Source organism: Athene cunicularia (genome assembly GCF_003259725.1).
Source record: "Athene cunicularia isolate RWA chromosome 4 unlocalized genomic scaffold, athCun1 chr4_part1, whole genome shotgun sequence".
Taxonomy (NCBI): Eukaryota; Metazoa; Chordata; class Aves; order Strigiformes; family Strigidae; genus Athene; species Athene cunicularia.
Window position 1 is genome coordinate 35,192,284 of NW_020799098.1, and position 19,160 is coordinate 35,211,443.

Sequence of the window (19,160 nt, forward strand, 5' to 3'; positions counted from 1 at the left end):
ATCCTATGTGCTAGTGACTTAGAAATTATTTTTACCTTTTAGGATAATTGCTACAAATAGGCATACCAACTATATATTGAAAAGTGTCAGCAATAACTACATACTAGGACTATATAGCAATATAGCAATAACTAGGACTTAACCATACAATATTTGCATTTTTTCCTTTTCAGTTGAAGGAATACTGTCTCAGTTCACTATCACTTCTTAAATTTCAAGTGCTTTAAAAACCAAACCACATTGTCCATGGTGGGGGAAAAAAACCAGGAGTGGGTGGGGGGAGAAAACCCACAAAGACTATACTTAGAAAGCACTGTCTAATGCTTTCACCTCAGCAAGAAAAAGATCTACCTCTTGGGAAAAGAAAAAATTAGTTATAAGTGAGTAAATTAAATAAAAGGTTAGGAAGGAATACAAAAAACTTCTATGTTTTCTTCCACACTTGTAAAGACTTATCTTTTGAAAATAAACACTGCTGACAAGCAGTGGTTAAGATAACCATAACCGAATGAGTCTGTAAGCTCTTGTTCTTACCACTAGTATCTCGTCATTCCCAACTTTCATTTTGGTTTGACTCTTAATTACTGCTTCTCTGCATTGCATTAAGAACAAGGAATCAATTAGGAGACTGTTAGATTAAAAGAAAATAACCCCAAATACCTGGCTTTAAACCTGCTGTAAGCTTAACATCTTTGGCCACTGTCTTCTCATGTGACTGAACTGTCACAATCAAACAATACATTTCATTAGTCAGTGCAGGAGGTTCATGACGGAGTTGAACAGAAATGTTTGGCACTCTAGAAATAATCCTTTAAGAGAAAAAACTTGGTTATTGTATGTTTTTTAAATAACAAGTTTTTAAGCCTAGTTTAAAAGAGATTAAAATAGTCTACTGTTTAAGGGAGTTCTGACAACTGGTGACCTATTCAACTAGAAGACATGACATTCCCAGAAAGCAACATGATGGGAAGAACTGTATAAAACCAGTTTGGAACCCCACTAATAAGCATTAACAGTTCAGATGTTCTGCCAGGAAAGAAAGGAGAGAAAAAAAAAAAAAAAAAAAAAAAAACACCCTCACCAACAGCAATCAGATTTAATTCTTTTGAATACATCTAACTTAGCATTAGCCTATTCATTAATTATTATTTTCCAATGCAGTTTCTTAGACATTCTTTGTTTGTGTGATGGCTTTTGTAAGGGAATAACACTACCTAGTCTGTAGAAAAACCTGGGAAACGTCTGCTGAGCAAAGTTCGGTGAAGGTGAGAACAAAAGCACAGCTGGTACACTCAGAGATTAATGCCAGCTTTTTCCGTACTTCTAGCTATCTGAAGCCTCAAAAGTTATAAAGATTTAAGATAGCATTTATCCTCAGTTAAGCAAAGATGTATTAAAAAAGCTCATATTAAAGAAGTCCCAACAAGTCTTTCTTCTTCAAGCAAAGTGATCAGTACTTCACAGGAGACTCACAGTGATACTTCATACGTATTTTTAAGCTTTTACTCACATAGTGCTTGCCTGAATAGTCAAACTGTCCCAGTGCACTTCATTATCTGGAAGCTTAGGTCTTCGCCTGAAGGAACGTGCTGCCTGCAGTGTTTCTTGAGATGAAGCAGCATCTCCACCTCCTCCACGCCAGTTCAGAATCACACATCGGCCAGATTCACTTCCCAGGATCAAATCCACAGAGGTGATCTGACAGACACAAATTCAAACACATACCAATAACTGTATTCTTACAATAGGTGATCTGAGGACATAGTTTTCCAACACACACATCTTTATTATGCCTGTATATCACCAAAAACTTCTGGCAGCTTTGCAGACTGAATACACCTCACTACTCCAGGATTTCATTTAACAAAACAGTGGAAGGAAAAGTATCTATGCTCTCATGTGTGCAGGGTAGTATTTTGTAGTTTCCTACCATCCCATAGTGCTATAGCACTCCTCCCCATGACTTTTTTGTTTTTTTAACGTATTACACATATTTAAACAGACAAACAAACTTGAAGCAATACTTAAGTTTGTGATAATTTTTTGGTTTGGTATTGTCAATAAAATTTACTCTAATTTTTTGTATTCAGTTTCAGGAATTCAAACATTTAGAACTGCAGTGGCATTAGTAACTGGTGCCAGATGAGAGACAACTTTGCAGTTTTGAGTTCTCTGTAAGCATGAGTAAGAAAGGTGCAAAACAAATTGACCAACCTCAATCTTCTTTCCTACATCTTCAGGTTTTGCAACAAATTTGAAAGTGAACTTCCTTGTTTTTCCAGGTACTAAGCACATTGTTCCTTGTGATGACTGTTCTAGAATATCACTTTTTTGATAGGCTTCTTCTACCACACAGTATTGGTTGTAATCCTACAGTGGAGAAGTGGAGAAAAGAGTTGATAAATCCAGACTTAAGACATCCTTAGAGAGTAATGGTAGTATAGCAAATATTAAACTGGATCAAACTATATGGGTTCTTGCTAATTTTCACACTACTGAAGTTAGACTTCTCAAGTTAATTACAATGTAATTCTTTGACACAAGGTATCTATTAAATTAATGTAACTTTATCTAAGAACATCAAGAGAAATAAGACATTAAAATGATCCTTCTGAAACATCAGAGAGCTTCGTAGAAAAACAAAGATATGATAGACAAACTAATCAAACTGTATTTGGGAGTTTTATCACAGTATCAATATACTTGTCAAAAGTGATAGATAATGTAAAAAAACACCCCACCTTTTCAACTTATATATTAACATAATTTTTGGAAAAGAACTTTTGAATTTTTATGTTCAGAAACACTAATAAATATTATTCTATTCTTATTATATGCTTCTGTCACTAGATCATAGATAGATAGAACATAGTTACCTGATTATTGAAACTGATGCAGAGCTTAGAAAACCTGATAGGATGAGGACAATCAGCTCTCAAGTATACATCAAACTGCACAGGAACATCAACATGAAAACTAGGAGCAAGAAATTTTGCTTTGCACTGCACTGGAATTAAAAAAACAAAAACAAGAAAACCCCCACCAAGAAGCAAGTGTTAAACACAAATTACGACATTAAATTCCACTCTCTGAATAATTGTGGTAAGGATTGTTTTCTGTATACTCTTCACACTTTGGATGCATGTATGTGGGACAAATTTGGCTACTAACACCGTCACAGAAAGCTGTGACACTTAATAATCCTGTTCATTTAGACACACTTCTGCAGGAAATGCCCACTCACATCCCCCTTTCTACAGGGAGTATTACTTTGCCCACATCTGCCCTCTTTCCTCAGAATCATAATTCAAAGCACTTCTGCCACACTGTTGTCTTTCAAAAAGCAAGGGTTTACTACTTCTACAATGTTTAAAGGCAGCCTCAGCTGGAAGTTCAGAGGTTTTTTCCCCCCCTCAGACATGATGCTCAAAGGATTTTCCTTTAGTAATCCATACTGAGGATAAGAGATCACTGGCTTCTCTCACAATTTCTTATCTTACTAATTTAGATGAAGAACAAAGCAGTGATGAAATGAGAGCTTCAGTGTTGCTTGCTTTAATACACATTTTATATTTTCTCCTAATTAGCTATTTTCAAGCTATAACTACATCAAATTTATAATCTCATGTAAATTTACTTTCTTACTTACCAAATGGTATAAAATCTTGGACTTCTATTGTAAAAACATTACTGCCTGCCAAGGAAACACGGTCAGCCCACAATTTTTGTGATGCTTTCACAGCAGCAGTGTCACAATCAGGTTCAGGATCAGGGCTTTCATTCTGTATCCAGATAGAAGATCATAAATAACAATAAAAGAAGGTTACTAAACAATGACCACTCAAGATTATTTAAAAGGATAACAGGAATTCTGCCACTTACCATTAGAACTTTTATCAGATTTTTTTCTATTCGAGACTTCTGATCTTCTTTAAGAGTAGATGCTAGCAAACAGAACAAACAAAAATTGTAAGACAGAAACAAGTCCTCTTTTTTTTTTTTAAAGAATAAATCTTTCAATTAGATTGCATCTTTCAAAAGACACCTTCTGGGGGAAAAAATTTCTAACATCCATCTACCAGTAATGAACAATTCATTAACTTTTCAGGACTTCTCCCATTTTGTTTCCTCTTACTTCCACTGGAACTAAGTAAAATATTTGAAATGCTTGTCTAACCAAGTATTTTCCAGTTAGACAAGAGTTTCACAATTTATCGGAGGAAAACCCCAACAAAGTAACACCTACACCTTCTTGCTATTTACGTTTAAAAATCGTAGAAACAGTAGAAAAGTCTGGAACATTCAAAGTGCCAACCTCAAATAATATTAGAAACAATAACTAGAGAAAGTGACAGGAAGAAAAAAGGACTAATTAAAATAAGCACTCTTCTCTTGGAGATGAAGAAAGGTGGGGTTTTCTCACTGGCTATGCTTTCATACAAAGCAGAGTAGCCTGGCTAGCTAAAATAAGATGCAAACCCATTTTTACCATACCTATCCTAGTAGTGGTAAAGTAGTTAGCAATTTAGGGCACAAAAGGATTATTTCTGCAATGTAAGTAACAGATGTTATAAGAAGCAGAGTGCTTGCCACCCTATGTCACTTTTCCCTAAAAGATACCACATGCATATTTCATCAGCAGAGTTCTAGTATAAGTCTGAGAGAAGCCAATTGGGATTTTAAAGTCCAGGAAAATGGTGCTAGCCTTGTTACTTACTAGGAAAAATGTTCTTCCCCTTTAGGTATATTACAGTTCTTTCCTGAACCCAAAGCTTAGGAAGCTTCTTTTCAATATTTTAACAGTCTCAAATGAAGCTCTGTGCCCCAGATATCCTGACACAGTCTATTTGAATGCAAGGAACTTTATAATAGAAAAGCAAGAAAATTCACCTTCCAGCATATGACACACGGTAGTAAAAATTCAGTAAAGGTATACAGTTATTTTGTAGTTAAATTTGACGTACTGTAAACACTGTGACTGATTTGTCAGATTTTCAGATACATGTACTTAATTTATCTGTATAGGCTATTTTCCTTAAAAGAATACCTCTACCAAGTAGTTCTAAAGAGTACGTTATATAATCTTTTAGCTGGGCCATCAGATATGAACACTTGAGAGCTGTCGTCAATATGGAAGTGAGAAGAGTCCACCATCCTTCACTGCGATATTCACACATAACATAATCCAAGAGCCTGCAATACAGTAAAATTGAGAGAAAAACAATTTATACACACACCAGTATTTTTTAAAAGCTTACATTTATTTGGCATCATTAATACAAAATTCATCCTCACCAGTACAAATGCTAGTTTAAAAAATCAAACCTGCTGTTTATACATGGCAATGATTTACTGAAAACAGCATGAAATTATTGTAAAGAAACACATTTATCTCATGAATTTTCTATTTCAGGCCAGAACAATTTTCACAAGAGAACAACAGGAAAACTCACCCATCTTTGCATAAAGAACTAGAAAAACAGCAACTGGACAGAATACTCTTAATCCAGCATTGCATTAAAAATATGCTTTGAGTATGTGGTAAGTTTTAAGAAAAACTAAACCAAAGCCCCACATAAAGTCCCTTTCCACACTGAAGAATTTTAATGTTCCTTAAGCGAGGTGTTTCTTTTCCCTCCTACCTCCTATCCTCTCTGCTCCATTCAGAGGTTTTGAAGATTTACAAACACATGCAACAATCTTTATCAAGCAAAACTGCACACCTTAATGTTTTTAATACTGAGCAATGTTTACTATTACTAGAAAAGCAGAGAAGTTAATTTTTTTAAACTCTGTTCACCGGGTCAAGATGAGAAAAAACCCCAAAACTATCTAAACAAAAATAAAAAATGGTCATTCGTATAAAAATTAGTCTTGGTACCAACTGATCTGCTTATCCTCTGCTCCATGTAGCTTCCAGTAACCTAGTAATAACAGTAAACACAGCTCTCCTACCTCAAACACGCTCCCTTTATAACATGTGATCTTTGAAATCTAATTAATGAAAAAACTGTGGGACTCCTACTTAACATGACCTTCGTTTCCACTTAAACATACAGAAAAATTAAGCAGAAAAGATGGTAGCTGTACTTCAGCACTATGCTTTCCTAGCTCTGTAGTAGTTTTCTGCTATTAATGACACCAATAAAAATAATTCGTTTTGCTAAATTGCTGATAATATAAGCAAAAATTAAATTCAGCTGCATTTCCATGTTTTTTGAATTTTGTCACTAAAAATTCTGTAATAAAATGTAACGATATTCTCATTGCAGTAGCAGGCAAGTTTCAGAAATCATTTCTGGAAGAAAGAGACAGACGCATTCAATCAGTGAGCTAGAAATATTTGCCTAATAAGGCAAATCCCCACAACAGCTTACAGCAAGAAGTTTTTTTACTCTAATAACTGACTCATCATATCTGTTTTGCTTTTTTTAATATAAACGGACTTCATAGACTCCAAAGCTTATGCTTCAATCAAATCCAGGTACAAGGAAAGGAGCATCTTAGATGACCTTCCAACATTATTTCATAGCAATAAAACATGGGGCCTTAGTGAGAAGATTAGCATGTAAAAGCAGCAGTCATGGATGATACTCACTTCAAAGCTTTGGCATAATCTTTAGCGTAGTAATATTCTTCTCCCATCTGAACCACTGATTAAAAAAAAAAAAAAAAAAAAAAAAAAAAAAAAAAGTGTTCCAGATCAATACCAAAAGCCTTTGCAAAATTAATTTTTTAAAAAAATGCATCTGATTATCTATACTCACTCAAGTGACTTTTCATTCTTGGACATTTGTATTTCTTGAACTGCGCGACAGCATTACTCAACAAAGTGATTATTAGCTCCTAATAGATAAGACCATTACTGATATCATTATGTATGCAAACATTAGGATAATGTAGGAAAACAGTTGTTTTGTTTTGGTGGGTTTTTTCAGAATAAAACTTACCGAGTGAAGGACATTTTTCTCTTTCAACTGTAGGGATAAAATCCCCATCTTCTCCTTTTCAGGATCAGAAAGATCAAAGCCTGCATAAGACAGTGAAAAATCCATGAAGTTGGAATTTTGTCCAGACCCAAAAGGGAGTTACTTATGTAGTGAGTTACATGCAATGCAAGCTCCAACTGAAGCATGCTCAAATTCCCATTCTTTTACCTAGCAGACGGATGTATCACTTTAAGATCTCATCCATCCTCCTAGAGGATGTTCTAGAGGAATTCTAGAAGCAAAATTCTGGAAAAATATCTTGCCTTTTGTTTAAAAGTATGTGTCTGGAGCTACTCAAAAATAGCAAGCTACAGTAAGACAACCTAGTCTTTAGACTGCATCTATTAACATTTAAAGCACGTATGTTAAGACAAATTTGTAGCCCTTTTCCTATCTAAGCTCAAGTAAGGTTTCAAGCTTATGTTCCTCTAGCAGTAGAGAATGCCAACATATGAAGAACTATACAGGACTTTAAAAGACTATAAACTCTTACTGGAACCAAAAAAACTGAATATATATAACAAGTGAAGTTTCTCTTCATCTTAAACTATTTAACCTTGGCAGTAGATTCTAGCTAATTTTAAAACAGTAATATTTGAAGATAAAAGAGGTTAGACAGTACTGTATTTACAGTAAATGAAATAAAGTCTTTAAAAGAGGGCAGTGATAAAGTGGTAAATCCCAAAGAATATGCAGAGAATAAAGGAGACCAAATAGAGAGGAAGAAAGGGAAGTAAACCCACAGTCAACAATGAAGATCTCAGAACTGCAGGTATATTCATACATAGCTCAAAGCTGTACATTCAAAGTCTAAATTTCTGAGAAAACATCCTCCTTAATAGTAAAACCACAAATTCCCTTCTTAGGCTAAAATCTAATTTCAGAGATCACATCCTCTCAATCTGTTTCAAAACCCAAAAAACTTTTTCAAAAAAAAAAGAGAGGTTATGAGTTCCTGTCTACAGTTGACAAGATACACTATGGATGGCAAGATGAATTTGTAACAGTCACATTTAGGTTCTTCGTTATTTTTGCTGCATCAAGTTCTCCAACTTCTCTTCCCCGGAGAGCATTTCACTGCAGTCAAACATTCCTGCAGCACACTGATTACAGGTAGCTGAGTCAACAATAGAAACAAAGCAGCAGCAGCAGCAGAGCTTCAGTACAGCCTACTTCTTTGCTGAAGACCTGATCCTGCATAAACCTGAAGTTCCTTTTTCTATTTGTTGTAGATATCAAACACACTTTCTGCACTTCCAGTCAACATCTGTTCAAGTCATACCACCAACTATCAAGACTGTGGTCCCAGCCCTGAGTCTGTCTCAGTGGAAGAGATTACATGCTGATGCCCATTAAGTCAGCTGGCAGCATCACCAGCTGAAGAAGTTTGTCCAAACTCCACAAATACAAGACAGAGACGTACTTAATATTCCCTGCCGCCATGGTCTTTGCCCATAGAAGTCAAGCACTCCAGTCTGTGTTTCCAGGGGATCCGGATTGGGGTATATCACAGAGGACTGTAAATTCAGCAAATATATTAATAAAAAATGATTCATGTTTCATTTTAAAGCATTAAAAGCTATTTGATGCTCCAATACACATGCAAATAAAAGAAGAAATTTACTTTAAAACATATAACCTTTCTGGTCACCTGTATAAAAATAGTACTTCAGGAAACCCAAACATTTAAACACTTCTCATTCAGTCTGACATCCTGCTTCATACACCTTCATTTATCTCAAATATTGTTAAAGAATAACTGGATAATAATTTTTAAAATTAGCTCCTAACAAGATGATCCAAGAACAACAAATAAATAGCATCGACAGGAATGTTTTTAAATAATGGGGACATGACAGTTGGAGAGCAGCTACATGTAATTAGCATGTATGATTAATCAACTACAGATTCTCCATACAAGCCTTTCTGCCAGACAAGTGTCAATCCCCCCCAAAACAACACCAACCACCCATACAGACTCTAATGGTCTTGCTTCTCTGCTTCCTGCAAGTCACCAGATACAGTGCATGTATAGAGAAATAGACCAGAAAAATAAAACAGGAAGTTTTCAAGTATCCACAGATGTAGAAACTATACTACTTTTTTATAATTATCTTTTAAGTGTCAGAACTAGTGTTTATTTTATTACTAACAACACATCTGTTCTGGAGTAACTTTTCCAATACAGAACTGGATTCAGAGCAGCCCAGAGGAGAAGTACTTGGGGCTATTAGTGAATGGAAAACTGATGATGAGCCAGCAATTTGCACTCACAGCCCAGAAAGCCAACTGTATCCTGGGCTGCACCAAGAGAAGTGTAGCCAGCAGGTCAGGGGAGGTAATTCTCCCCCTCTACTCCACTCTCATGAAACCCCACCTGCAGTGCTGTGTCCAGCTCTGTGGCCCCCAACATGAGAAGGGCACAGACCTGCTCAAGCAGGTCCAGAGGATGCCACGACGATGATCAGGGGGCTGGAGCACCTCCCCTGTGAAGACAGGCTGAGAGAGTTGGGGTTGTTCAGCCTGGAGAAGAGAAGGCTCCAGGGACACATTATAGTGGCTTCCAGTACTGAAAGGGGGCCTACAGGAAAGATGGGAAGGGACTCTTTCTCAGGGAGCATAGTGATGGGATGAGGGGTAATGGTTTAAAACTAAAAGAGGGCAGATTTAGATTAGGTATAAGGAAGAAATTCTTTATGTGAGGGTAGTGAGACACTGGCACAGGTTGCCCAGAGAAGCTGTGGCAGTGTTCGAGGCCAGGTTGGACGGGGCTTTGAGCAACCTGGGCTAGTGGAAGGTGTCCCTGCCCATGGCAGGGGGGTTGGAACCAGATGATTTTTAATGTCCCTTCCAACCCAAACCATTCTGTGATTTTATGATAGCAAACACTTGTAACATTAGTAATCATCATAAAAACACATATCCTTTCCTTGGATTTCATTTACAAATATTACAGATTATTCCACTACCATTTGAGAGTAAAACATTAGCTATTTTACTGACTGGTTACTTGCAAAGTACCTTCTCCCCTCCCAACTTACATCATGGTTACAAAGCATACTTGCTAGTTGTTTCCGTTCCTGTGCATAGTAGGCTGCCTGCTGGTAGTAGAAACCTGGATTCTGAGTTTGAATTGCTGTCAATCCCAGCTTAATTGCTTCATCAAACAAGTCACCAAAAGCCTGAAACCTATTTAAAAAATTCGTAACTGAGATTTTGTACAGAACAGTAATTTGAACTGAAAGGTACACTTCAATTAAAAGTTCTCATTAGTCTTAAGACAAATGATACCTCTCTGAACTTTTGCATTAAAGTTCAATGGCTGCATATGTGTCAGACACTGTTCATTCCCAGAGAAAAGTGGTCGATAATCAATGCAAAACAGAGTAACAGCATACAGTTTTTATGATCTAGTGTACCTCTCTCTTAGATAAAGAGCTCAGAATTTGTATCTTGCCTAGACAAGCAAAACAGTGAACTCCATGAGGTTATATAAGGACTAAACCAGAAACATTACTAAGCAAAAGCATACTGTTTAGACATCCAGGCAGCATGCTCAAAAGCCAGTTCTGCACTTCCTATTTTTTTCTTGCACAAGTCAATATGTTTCCTGAACTGAGCAATTGCATCCAGTGGAGTATTATGCTGAAAACAGAGGCGACAGATCTAGAAGAAATCAAAATAAGAGGAAAAAATAACTGTTAGGCTGCTAATGATTAGCTTTCAAATAACGCCCAAAAATGCCACTCAAAAAAACCAAACTGATTTTATGTATTTCTGAAGAGGTCAAATTCAAGACAGAACTGCAAAGCCACTAGGAAAATCATTATCTTTGAAGCCTGCAGTCTGCAAATGGAACCTCCAACTCCAGAATTGTTGTAAATGGTGGGATATTTTTGTTTTACCTAAAAGCACCTAAAATATGGTTCTTAAAGAGTTCAGAAGTCTTCCCAAGTCTGAGTGTAATTGGTATTTCACTGATAGCTGTTTCTAATTCATCTCTTTAAAAACAGTATAAAATGGACATTTAAACCTTTACACATTAAAGATGCATCAACTTTTTTCTTTTTTTTTACGTAAAGGTTGTCAACACTTGTTACCTTGTAGTTTATAAATCCTGCCATGGTCTTTATTTCCAGCATGTTTGTTTCATGAGCCCTCAATTCATGTACAAGATTATAGGCAGTTCTGTAATTTCTAAGCAGAAATACTTGAATTAGAGTTAAATCATACAAGATAACACATTTTAAGAACAGGATTGCCAATAGCAGAAGACAGCCTTCTAATCAGAGTGTTCTTCCCAGAGAAGAACTCTCCCCTTACACACATGTTTAAATAATTTTACATTTGGGAAAATATTTATCATAGTCTATAGCTTAGCAGTGATTTGGGTAGATAAGGTGGGGGAAGATTACATGAGTCTTACTTGAGAGCATTCTGCGTATCCTGTTTCAGCTCACTGAAGAATGCTATTTTGAACTGGTGTCTAACAAATAAAAGCTGCAAAACACAACCAGTGTCCATCATTCACAAACATCCAAACATACCTGTTACCTACAAATCAGATACAGGTGATAATTTCAGAGGTTTACATAATATAGCAGTTGACTTGAAAAACTGACTATGAACTGTTTCCTAATAGTTCTCTCGGCCACCATGACGCAGCAGTGATCTTTCAGCAGATTTAATGCGTTCCAAGCCTTTTACTCTGGAACAGGCAAGAGACTTTGTAACACCCCAAAACTTTCTACACCAGTAGTGTTGATTATTGGTTTGGAGCTCACTGCTTGGATCCGATCTTCCAAGAGACAGAAGCTGGCAATCACAACAGAATGTTGTGTGTCTGATATTTAACAATTTGAAAAGCAAAAGTTAAAAAGCCAAATCAAGTGCAACTTTTAAGTACAAAATGTCTAAGGGAAGCACTTCCCACAAATTGTCAAGATACTACATTCAAATAGGTTAAACCATATAGAGAAATTATTTTATTTTTTTTTTAAAGTCAGAGAACTTCATTTTTGGGCTGCAGCTCTTCCTCTGAGGAATATGTGAGGAAAACAATAAACCTAAGAACTAAACCAATCAAAATCAAAGTTTAAGTTGCAGAAAATCAAACCAGACTTACTTTCCATACCAAGAGAAGGCATCTCAAGTTAGAAGCGAGAGAATAAAAATGTTTAAGAACAATCAATCTTAATTTTCATGTTTTAACATACAATATGACTTACAGAGTATTTTAAAAAAATAGGGTAACATTACCTGATGAGTGGTTTTGTTCAAGAACTCCTTATGAGATTTAACTCTCCGTATTTCTGTATAATAGTAAGTCTGTGCATGCTCATAGAAAGCATTTTCCAACCTGGAAACAAGGAAGTTGCTTGTAAATTTCACTAAGTTTCTCCCACATACAAAGAAATTCTGAAGTTTTTCAGAGTAAGTTACTTCTAATCATGCTTATTTTAGGGTTGGCAAAATAGCTTGAGGTGTTACCAAACTCTTCTGTAAGTTACCCCCCGGAGTAATTCTGCAGACAAAAACTCTTCAAGAAAGATCTCATACAGGGGTAGAAAGAAGTAGAACAAGTAGGCTCAATAGCTTCACATATTGATTTCTCATACAACAATCTCTAGTATTTAACATTAAAAAAATCTGAGGATAAGCTGTTCAGATTTTGCAAGGCAACAGAAATTGGAGAGATGCCTCAGACAAAGCAAGCAAACATTGCTGAGGCTCCTGGGATCCGTCTGAACAGGTCAAGATCTTATTTGTTGGACCGTGGGGGAAGGAGTGGGAAGGGAAAAACTAAGAATAAAATTATGAGGGCACAGACTAGGTTTCATCATTCTGTCCAAACATCAGCAGCTACCAGCGTTGCAGAGGTAACAGTTGAACTTGTGTTTGCAAGACAAACAGCCCAATGGCAAATCACAAGGTGAGAAGAGAAAGACCAAGAGGCCCAGAACACTGAATACAGTATGAGGTGGAGGGGGAGCTAAGCATACATTGTACGATCAAATTATAAGTAGTAAAATCAACTACAGCAAGACCAGAATCCAGAAGAGGAATACATTCAATAGCACTGACACACACTGGAAATAAAGGATGAAGTACCAGTTCTGTGATTTGGCCAAGAAGAAATATTTGACCAAGGCAGATCACAACTTCTGTTCTGCTTGCCATGCAACAGAGGATAGTGACAAAAACAATGGGGCTGACCAATGGGCAGAAATTGCTAACAATGAGTTCAGTCACAAAAAGAAGATAAATTGTCTACCTATCATACTTATTTCATATTGTGGCTGTATAAGAAAAGGCAATCCAGTCCAAGGCATAAAAAACCCCAATATTCTTTTTCACTACTATGAAATCTCAATTTAAAATGTTAAAAGAAAGATTTGATACCAGGAATTCTAACATGATCATATGCTCAAACATTTATTTATTAATTTTTAGATGTGCATGAAGAGCTATTAATCACTAATGATATAGCCTTATCTTCAAACTCAGAGACAGTTGCAAATTTCATATCAAAATACAACTACAAGCAGTTTGCAAAGGCTTACACTAGTTAACATGCAGTAAAGATTCCCTCTTTAGCGTAACGAATACTTGGGAAAATAGCTACAACTTCTTCTCAGGTAGTTGTAGAGAGCAGCGAGGTCTCCCCTCAGACTCCTTCTCTCCAAACTACACAACCCCAGTTCCCTCAGCTGCTCCTCATAAGACTTGTGCTCTAGACCCTGCACCAGCCTCGTTGCTCTTTGGACACACTCCAGCACCTCAGTGTCTTCCCTGTAGTGAGGGGCCCAAAACCAAAGACAGTACTTGAGGTCAGCCTCACCCAGCACTGAGTGAGTACAGGTGGATCATCACTTCCCTAGTCCTGCTGGTCACACTATTTCTGATACAAACCAGGATGTCACTGGCCTTCTTGGTCCCCTGGGCACACTGCTGGCTCCTGTTCAGCCAGCTGTCAATCAGCACCCCCAGGCCCCTCTCTGACTGGCAGCTCTCCAGCCACTCCTCCCCAAGCCTGTAGCGCTGCTGGGGGTTGTTGTGGCCCAAGGGCAGCCCCCGGCATTTGGCCTCATTGAAACTCCTCCAGTTGGCCTCAGCCCATGGCTCCAGCCTGTCCAGGTCTCTCTGCAGAGCCTCCCTACCCTCGAGCAGATCAACACTCCCACCCAACTGGGTGTCATCTGCAAACTGACTGAGGGTGCACTCGATCCCCTCATCTAGATCATCGATAAATACACTAAAGAGAACTGGCCCTAGTACTGAGCCCTGGCAGCCACTTGTGACCAGCTGTCAACTGGATTTAACTCCATTCACAACTCTTTGGGCTCAGCCATATAGCTAGTTTTTTTACCCAGCAAAGAGTACACCTGTCCAAGCCATAAGGAGACAGTTCTCCAGGAGAATGCTGTGGGAAACGGTGTCAAAGGCTTTACTAAATCTAGGTAGAAAACATCCACAGCCTTTCCCTCATCCACTAAGTGGGTCACCTTGTCACAGAACGAGATGAGGTAAGCCAAGCAGGACCTGCCTTTCATAAACCTGTGCTGACTGGACCTGATCACCTGGTTGTCCTGTACATGCCATATGATGGCACTCAGGATGATCTGCTCTATAACCTTCCCCAGCACTGATGTCAGGCTGACAGGCCTGTAGTTCCCCAGATCCTCCTTCTAGCCCTTCTTGTAGATGGGCATCACATTTGCTAATTTCCAGTCATTTGGGACCTCCCCAGTTAGCCAGGAAGGCTGATAAATGATGGAAAGTGGCTTGGTGAGCACTTCTGCCAGCTCCCTCAGTACCTTTGCGTGGTTCCCATCCAGCCCCATAAATGTGTGTGTCTAAGTGATGGAGCAGGTCACTAACCATTTCCCCTTGAATTACGGGGGCTTCATTCTGCTCCCCATTCCCATCTTTCAGCTCAGGGTCTGGGTACCCAGAAAACAAGTGGTCTTAGTATTAAAGACCAAGGAAAAGAGGTCATTAAGTACCTCAGCCTTTTCCTTATCCTTTGTCACTACCTTTCCCCTTGAATCCAATAAAGGATGGAGATTCTCTTTAGCCCTCCTTCTGTTACTAACGTAATTTTTAATTGTCTGTTACAGCAGTAGCCAGATTAAGTTCTAGCTGGGCTTTGGCCCTGCTAATTTTCTCCCTGCATAACCTCACAACATCCTGTAGTCCTGAGTTGCCTGATCCTTCTTCCAAAGGTCATAAACTCTCCTTTTTTTCCTGAGTTCCAGCCAAAGCTCTCTGTTCAGCCAGGCCAGTCTTCAGCAGCTCATCTTCTGGCACATAGGGAAGGCCTGCTCCTGCACATTTAAGATTTCCTTCTTGAAGAATGTGCAGCCTTCCTGGACTCCTTTGCCCTTCAGGACTGCCTCCCAAGGGACATGGTCAATCAGTCTCCTAAACAGGCCCCAGTCTGCCCTCCAGAAGTCCAAGGTAGCAGTCCTGCTAAGCCCCCTCCTTACCTCTCCAATAATCAAAGCCCACCATTTAATGATAAATATGCCCAGGACTGCCTCCAACCATCACGTCACCCACAAGTCCTTCTCTGTTCACAAACAACAGGTCCAGTGGGGTGCCTTCCCTAGCTGGCTCACTCACCAGCTGTGTCAGAAAGTTATCTTACACACACTCCAGGAACCTCCTAAACTGTTTCCTCTCTGTTGTATTGTATTTCCAGCAGACATCTGGTAAGTTGAAGTCCCCCACATGAACAAGGGCTACTGATCGTGAGATTTCTCCCAGCTGCCTATAGAATATTTCATCTGCCTCTTCATCCTGGTTGGGTGGTCTATAACAGACTCCCAGCCATGATATCTGCCTTGTTGGCCTTCCCCCAGATACTTACCCATTAAACACTCAACCCAATCGTCACCATTGTCAAACTCTAGACAACCAGCACACCCCCTAACATAAAGGGCTACTCCACCTTCCTTGCCTATTCCTTCTGAAGATTTTATAGCCATCCATTACAGCACTCCAGTTGTGCAAGTCATTTGACCATTTTCTGTGATGGCAACTATGTCATAGTTTTCCTGCTGCACAATGGCTTCCAGCTCCTCTTGTTTGTTGCACATGCTGAATGCATTGGCATAGACGCACTTCAGCTGGGCTACTGATCCCGTCACCTTTTTAGTTGAGAAGCCCCAATTCCTATGTGATCATTCTCAGACACTTCCATGGTTTCTAACACATCAACAACCCTTACGTCTGCTACTGCATGGATCTCCATCCCCTACCTCCACTGAGATGGCAGACTGAAGGACCTACCTAGCACACCATCCCTCAAACACTGGTGTGCTACTCCCAGGCCTATCTCTATTGAGCCTTATTTCTTATCACTTTCCCCTTTTGAGTCTAGTTTAAAGCTCTTACAATGAGCCCTACTAACTCTTGTGCAAGGATCCTTTTCCCCATGGAGACAGGTGGACCCCATCTGTTGCCAGCAGGCCTGGTATCAAAAACCAACCCATGATCAGCAAACAGAGCAAAACATCAATTAGCAAACAGAGCAAACCAGCGTTTTACAGTCACTTACCTTATAATATAACCAACAAGATGATCAGTGTGTGGAAGTACAAAGAGGGATTTTCCAGAAAGGTCACAAGCACAACATAAAGCTGCTGCCCTCTCTGATGCAATAACATCTTCCCCTAGTGAAGTCAAGGAAAGCACAAGTAAGCAGTATGCAGTGCTGCAATGTCTAACTAGCTCTAAAAGTCTGACCAGTACAGGTATGGACAAATCTATTACATATAAAACTAAAACTACATTCTTTCTTCTTTCATAGTACAACATGCTTCATCCAGCAGAACACATTGCAGAAAATTTCTAGGAGTGGCTTAGCTATCATTAACCTACAAGTAAGTTTTTTATCTCTCTCAAGAATTAAATATCCCATGTCTTCAGAAATATAAATAGCATCTAGAAAAGACAAACTTAAAAAGCAGGTAGAAAAAAAAACCAAGAAAACCCCAAAAAGTGGTTTGCCAGACACTAGAGAGCATGCAGCTACAGCTGAAGCAGCAGCTCTACAGAAACCTAAGGTTAATACCACGTTAAAACAGTTCACATCTCCAGTTGACTCCAAAATTTTATTGATTAAAACTAAGCTAAACTCAACAGCTTCCATAGGTACCAAATATCCTTCCTCAACATTCTCATTGCTTTTACAGCTTTTCTTATCTCAAACAAGGTTTAAAATGCAACTTGCTTACAAGGAGGCATCTCACATGTAATAGACTAGCAAACCCTTTTTAGTACTGTGTATCAAAAGATGGACTTGGACTTAAGCGGGAAAAGTTAAGGATAAAAGTATCAAATGTTTAGAGTCAACTGCCCTGAGCACTCTTTCCCTCTGTACACCTTCCTGGAGCCACAATGCATTTAATGTATGTAGATGACATCAGATTAAAAACTGCAGATAATGGGACAAATGTCAGTCAGCTCAGTCCATCAGACTTTCTGAAAAATGGTATCACCAGAACTGTGCACAGTTTTCTAGTACCTGGAGGTAATGGTGTTTTTTTCTGAATCAAAACCACAGCAACTTTCGTACTTCTTCCCTGCAAACTTTGCCTAAAATAAAAACAACACAGCATAGCATCAAGGTTTACCATTAGCTTGTAGTACATTACAAACCAAGTGAAAAAACTCTACCTGACAATTTCAACTCGAGTAGCACATTCTGACTGTTTCTCTTTCCATTGTGGCTCATCCCAGTCTAGTTCATAGAACACCACCACAAGTGCTGGAACCAAATTCAGGTGTTTGTTCATCCAACCAGTCTTCAGGATTCCTTTTGGAATATACCACTCATAGGATGTCCTCTGAAAATATTGAGGCTATTAAAGCAAGCTACCAAATCCAGTTACAGGCATCTATAGCAGGAGAAAGGGAATTGCCTCTACATTCTTATCACTTGAAAATGTTTCTCATCTTTCTTTTAACATTCTTCCCCTCAAGCTTTTGCTTCCTATTACGTCATACCCCTCCTTACCTAGCATCCAGGGCCTAATGTCTGAGATAGCAGCAACAAAGAACATATTCCAACTGTTTCTCCAAAGAATAACTGGAGAAAAGGGTCAAATTCAGAAGCATGCTTCACACACTTTCATGAAATATTAGGCTCAGTTTAAAAGGGGACTCCCAAACAGAGCCAGGACAAAACCAGTTAGGATTCTTGCTCTTTGCCAGTATCACAGAATTATGTAGTTTTCCAAGAGTTAAACCCATTGACATTGCTTCTTAACTGCCACTGCAAAGCAGAAAGCAGAGCAGAGATATTTCTTCTGCTGCACTTCATTTAAAGGCTTTATGCTTTTTCAGAATACATTAATTTCACGTATATAGTTTTTCCAGAATTAAACTTTGAGTTTCATTAAAGCTCAAGTTTTACAAGCATACCTTAACGCCGAGTAAATGAACAGCAAGTACTTTACAAAGGAAATCATATCGGCTTTCTCTGCTTCTGGCTTATGCGCTAAGGCACCCTGTTTTCCTGTGCATCCCTAACACCCCAGCACGACGCCCTTGGCTTCCCCTTAGTCCTGACATTTTTTTTCTCAGGTTTCCAGCTCCCACGCTTCCCGTCCAACAGCGGGGGAAGAGACAGAAGGCTAGCTGAGCGTTAAGCAGTGCCAGTGCTGCTCAGCTGCCTGCGAGCCAGGCAGCTCAGCCCAGCCCCTCGCTACAGCCCTTTCCCTCAGGAGACACCAGCTCCCACATCCCCCCCGGGCCTGCCGCGGGCTTTCGCTGCGCGGGCAGAAGCTTAACTCCGTGAGGGGCCGGGCCCGCCAGGACGGGGAGCAGCTGGGACACACGCCGCTCGCTACCTTCGTCCTGCACTTAGGGTACTCGTGGTCGCCGGGGAGCACTTTGAAGGAGATGGGGACGCGGTCGGCTCTCCGATTGGCGCAGAAGGCGTCCCACACGGCCCGGTGCACGGCGTTGTACACCACGTCCAAGCCGGTGAGGGTGACAAACGCCATGGGCCGGCAGCACAGCTCCACCGGGAAGTCCCACTGCGTCGGGGTCATCCTGCGCCCGTGCAGGCGGCCTGCGAGGCGGCAGGAGGACGGCTCTCAGCGCGGCGCCTCTGCGGCCCAGGCCGGCCGCTCCTCCCCGGCCCGCCCCGGCTGCAGGAGC

The 19,160-nt window shown here is 39.5% G+C and overlaps 1 protein-coding gene across 3 annotated transcripts in view; it reads right to left on the minus strand.

The window, feature by feature from the left end:
* TRAPPC11 (trafficking protein particle complex 11) overlaps window positions 1–19,154 on the minus strand; it is a 35,692-nt gene extending 16,538 nt beyond the window's left edge. For all 3 annotated transcript variants that reach the window (XM_026846967.1, XM_026846968.1, XM_026846966.1), the window contains exons 1-20: window positions 18,848–19,154; window positions 17,673–17,842; window positions 17,521–17,591; window positions 16,552–16,666; window positions 12,249–12,348; window positions 11,416–11,489; window positions 11,090–11,186; window positions 10,522–10,655; window positions 10,031–10,178; window positions 8,413–8,506; window positions 6,951–7,030; window positions 6,768–6,846; window positions 6,599–6,653; window positions 5,048–5,193; window positions 3,883–3,944; window positions 3,650–3,782; window positions 2,877–3,007; window positions 2,215–2,370; window positions 1,511–1,698; window positions 661–809 (exon numbers count right to left, since the gene is read on the minus strand). In XM_026846967.1, coding sequence (XP_026702768.1) covers window positions 661–809; window positions 1,511–1,698; window positions 2,215–2,370; window positions 2,877–3,007; window positions 3,650–3,782; window positions 3,883–3,944; window positions 5,048–5,193; window positions 6,599–6,653; window positions 6,768–6,846; window positions 6,951–7,030; window positions 8,413–8,506; window positions 10,031–10,178; window positions 10,522–10,655; window positions 11,090–11,186; window positions 11,416–11,489; window positions 12,249–12,348; window positions 16,552–16,666; window positions 17,521–17,591; window positions 17,673–17,842; window positions 18,848–19,051 — 2,386 coding nt within the window. In that variant the 5' untranslated portion in view covers window positions 19,052–19,154. The remainder of the gene's footprint in view (window positions 1–660; window positions 810–1,510; window positions 1,699–2,214; window positions 2,371–2,876; window positions 3,008–3,649; window positions 3,783–3,882; window positions 3,945–5,047; window positions 5,194–6,598; window positions 6,654–6,767; window positions 6,847–6,950; window positions 7,031–8,412; window positions 8,507–10,030; window positions 10,179–10,521; window positions 10,656–11,089; window positions 11,187–11,415; window positions 11,490–12,248; window positions 12,349–16,551; window positions 16,667–17,520; window positions 17,592–17,672; window positions 17,843–18,847) is intronic.
* Window positions 19,155–19,160: the final 6 nt, after the last annotated feature.